The 4,260-nt window shown below is 55.2% G+C and overlaps 1 protein-coding gene across 7 annotated transcripts in view; it reads right to left on the bottom strand.

Annotated features, from left to right (window-relative positions):
- Rgs20 (regulator of G protein signaling 20) overlaps positions 1-4,260 on the bottom strand; it is a 139,725-nt gene that overhangs the window by 102,155 nt on the left and 33,310 nt on the right. Inside the window, exon 2 of one of the 7 annotated variants that reach the window (XM_031366752.1) lies at positions 2,491-2,808. The exons of 1 other annotated variant lie outside the window; for it this stretch is intronic. In XM_031366752.1, coding sequence (XP_031222612.1) covers positions 2,491-2,808 — 318 coding nt within the window. Of the gene's footprint in view, positions 1-397; positions 1,077-1,118; positions 1,721-1,740; positions 2,042-2,490; positions 2,809-4,260 lie in introns of those variants that run through there. 5 more of the 7 variants (XM_031366754.1, XM_031366760.1, XM_031366756.1 and 2 more) reach the window with 5 other exon arrangements.

Raw genomic sequence — 4,260 nt, forward strand, 5'->3', positions numbered from 1 at the left:
CTTATGGAATCCAGGAAGATCCTGACCCAGCCCAGCATCAGAGAGCCCACCTCTCCCGGAGCTCCACCTTAAGACCCGCGTGGAGAGGGTAGGTCGCAACGCCCTCATACCCTTCCCCAACGCCCACCTTCGGTCGCCCACTCCCTATGTGTGGAAATCCTGCAGCGCACTGAAACATCTCCCCAAACACCCATCCCACCCCCGCGCGCTGCCTCTTCCGAGGCCTCTCCCTTACCCACTTCCCTGAAGCAGTAGGCGAGGTTAGCTACAAGCACCCAGATCTCCGAAAGAGCCCACCCTTGTCCCAGGGAGCTGTCTCCCTTAAGGCTCCTTGCCAGCCCAATTACCCCAAGTCTGAGGGCACCAGAGTACAAAGACCCGACTCCCCATCGCTCACCTCCGCGCAGCCTCTCTGCTTCCTACCGAACCTTCAGTCGCTGCAGCCTGGGCACCTCCCAGGGTTCCAACCTCCCGAGAGCCCCTCCGAGTGTGGGAAATCTAGCTCCCGGGCTCGGTAAGGACAATTCCCATCGTCTGTCCCTTAAGTGTCTGTTCTGTGTACTCAGTTGTCCCGTGCTGCCGCCCTCAGCGCTAGGGGTGCGGTTTGTGCGCCTACTTCAAGTTCAGCTCCTCCAGCAGGCCTGTGATGCGCTTCTCTGAAAGGGAGGTAGTGCGTTCCGGGAGTGTCACCGCCTTAACCTGCGCACAAACTGCCCGCCTCGGGTCCTCAGACCAGGGCGCATCCTTCCCTCAACTCAGAGAGAGCTGGGACTCTTCCACTCTCTTGGGCTTTCCCAAATGCTTGGCATGTCTAATCTGCACTTTAGATCTCAATGGCATTTTTCGTCCCTCGCTGAGTCTCAGACTCGGGACCACTTACTGGATGGGTCTGATAATAACTGATCACGATGGTTTGGAGCCCTCCTTCAGACAGACTCCGAACCCACAACCCACTCGTCACAACTGACTAACCCAGAAAGCGATGACCAGCCAGGGATTGCACCACCGGGCAAAGAGGCACTGGCGGCGTCCCAGGTCTCTCGAGCTCCTTCTACTGTCGGGTCCAGGACTTCAGGGGAGAGTCAGAGAGGAAGGAGAGGAGGACGCCAGGTACTTACCAGGCCAGGGTCCGCAGGGCTAGCCGAAGGGGAAGCTCTGGCCCTCGGGCCTCCGTTGGCCGTGCGCATGCGTCCAGAGTGTGCCTTAGTTTTCTTACACTAGTAAGAGCGGTTCCCACTCCGCCCGCGCTGGCTCTCTGCCTCCCGCCCTTTCCTGCGTTTCTGAGCCTAAGCTCCCGAGCTCTTCTCTCTTCCTCCTCCTTTCCCTTCTCTGACTCCTCTCCGCCCCCGCGCTCGCTTTCCTAGGGCAGGGCAATCCCCCAGCTCGCCTCCTTCTGGCGGCGGCGCGCAGCACTCGGAGGCCGGGGGTACACCCTAGTCCTAATGAGGGCGAGCAGAGCCCGAATCTTGGCTCATATCTTCTAATCGCAACGAAATAGTGGGTGCGGCGGGAGCGAGCTTTGAGGGTGCCTGAAAGGCCCTCTCTCTTTATTCCCTGGCCTTAGCTTGCGCGGGACGTCGTAGGGAGGGCTATCCAGAGCGTGTGAATGAAGAGGGGGACCAGCACGGGGGTAAGGAAGAGGTAGAGAGGAGCTGGTACTTTATACCCCGAGTCGTGCCTAAGGACTGCCTGCCCCTGCAGCGGAATCCCACTATTCCTTTTGACCCTGGCGCCACTAACCTCGGTCCCCAACTCTCTCCGTACACTCTAAACAATGATCCTACTCAGTCCCGGCCAGCCGGAGTCCGATGGTCCCACCTGGCGACTGGAATGGCAGGGTGGAGTGTAGGAAAACCTAAGCCTGGACTCCGGTCTCTCGCAGTCCCTCGGCAGTCTCCCTTTCTCTCGCGACCCAGGCGGTGAGAGGGGAAGCCCGCGCGGCTGCAGAACCTGGCGCCTAGCTCTGAGGAAGTCCTGCTCCCGGGTCACCGCGGCTAGCGGAGTAACCCTTGGATTGGGCCCCCGGGGCAGTGCGCCTGAGCTCGGAGGACAAAACTCAAGAAGCAAAGTGACCTGACACAAAAATAACATCACGTCATTTCCTCCCTCTTCCTGGGAGAGGGCAGAGGAGTGGGGGCGCGAACGCGGCTGCGAGCGGTGACAAAGCGCGGGGATGCTTGGGGAGGCTCGAGGGGGAGCTGCAACTACAGTTGGAAAAGATCCTCGGAGGCGTCAGAGGACTCCCTCTTGGTTCCTAGGATGGTAGAAACAGAACAAATCGCTTGGGAGAGTAGTTTCCAGTGCCTCCACGGAGGTGGGAGTGTCCGAGAACCGCAGGTGTCCTATCCTCCAGTGTGCCCAGCGCTGTGCCAACCTTTCAGTATCCGGGTCAGCCCGGGGTGGGCTGGGTCAATCAAGATTAAAGCGAGTGGGAAAGGCTGGGGCCTCCGGGAAGCCAAAGGTGGGATTGGTGGAGTCCCCAGTACTCACGGACTCCGGTGAACTCTTCCCAGAACAGGCGTCCTCTCCTCTGTGCTCCGGGTTCGGAGTTGCTAGCTTCTGACGACGACCCCTCGGAGGTCGTCCTGGCAGTGCCATTGAGGCCGCAAGTAGGAACAGGAGGCGGCGGGGCACTGGAGAGAGCCAGGTGGTGCGCCAGGAGCGTTGCTGAGGGGGAAAGTCACAGCGATGCAGGCAAGCCACGGGAGGGGGTCGCCGCAGAAGACACAGGAACAGTCTCGTGGGGCTGGAGAGCAGCAGGCTAGGAAGGTGTCGAAATAGAGTCGGCACGGTGGGCGAGTCTGGGAGCTGCAGGGCGGGAGGCGGGAAGGTTGTGTGGGAAGGAGAGAAACAAAACCAGCACATCATTACGATCTTGTCCAGTCACCTATTTGCGACCTTGCGGAAGCATTTTGAGAATTTGCTTTGAGGATACAAGAGAAGGTCGGTGGAAGCAAAAAGAAAAAGCACTAGCTTAGCTTCTCACTTCATTTAAACTACATTGCCCAATGCTGTGGTCTCCAAACTAGCAGCTGTTGCCAATAATCAGTATCCAGCTGCTCCATAGGAATGCAAAATTTGTGTCCCTTTCCCAGCCTAGTTCGTCAGAACCTGCACATTTACACCCCCATATAATCTGTATGCACATTAAACGTAGTGGGCGCCATCGTCTATTCATTTTTGCAATTTTTCCTCTTCCCTTCCCTCATCAGAGTCCCCCTCCTCGCCCTGTCCTCCAGTAGACCACCACCTACCTGAGTTAATAGACTTGTTACCAGGTCCCACTGGGGTAGCTGTTAAGTGAGACTTGGATAGTTCTCAGGGGTCAGGGGTCAGAAGAATGCCAGACCCATCTTATCCTGGGAGGTTGGGAGGAAGTGGCCAACTTCACTTTAGCAGAGAAGGGGAGACAGGGTTTGTACGGGTTTGTAAGCATTCTTACTTCAGGCCTCTTTCCTGAACTCCACGTGTGCATCTTATTATCAGAGTTCTTCTGCTTCCTAGGAAACTTATGAAAGTTAAAAAAAAAAAAAGCATGAAAGAAGATGAAAGTAAACATGCTTTTTTTTTCTTGGAAAGTTAAAAAGATAACATTCTTGGGCATGATAGTAGTCAGGAGCACAGGGTTCTAGAAACAGCCTTATCACTAACATCCCCCACCTGTGGAGATGACACTTCAATTTTGCAGTTTATCCACTTTTGTTAAAATGAAAGATGAAAATCTTTAAAAAGAATCTTTAGCAGGGATTGATGGCACATGCCTTTAATCTAGCACTTGGGGCAGGCAGAGCTCTGTGAGTTCAAGGCCATCCTGGTTTACATAGGACTATGTAGAAAGCACAGATAGACCTTGTTTACACACACACACACACACACACACACACACACACCACTCAAAACTTTAAAGTTTATCAGTTCTTGCCTTAGCCTTAGTGAGAGAATTAAGATGCAAAGCAAGGCTGGAAATGTAGCTCATCTGAGAGAGTGCTTCCCTCCAGGCTGGAGGCCCTAGCTTCAGCACACCCGCACTGCCCATAGGACAGGAACCTCACCCTGAAGAGGTGGTACCCATATGATAGGAATTGCAGCAGGGTGATGGAGGTGCGGCCATCTTTGACTTAACGAATTTGAGGTCAGCATAAGCTGCATAGGAATCTAAGAACATGTCTCAAATAAGAAGAGAAGGAGATGGAGGTGGTAATGGTAGTGGTAGTGATGGTAGTAAGGGTAGTGGTGGTGGTGGTGGTAGTGGAGGAGGAG

The sequence above is a fragment of the Mastomys coucha genome, unplaced genomic scaffold, assembly GCF_008632895.1.
Source record: "Mastomys coucha isolate ucsf_1 unplaced genomic scaffold, UCSF_Mcou_1 pScaffold14, whole genome shotgun sequence".
NCBI lineage: Eukaryota > Metazoa > Chordata > Mammalia > Rodentia > Muridae > Mastomys > Mastomys coucha.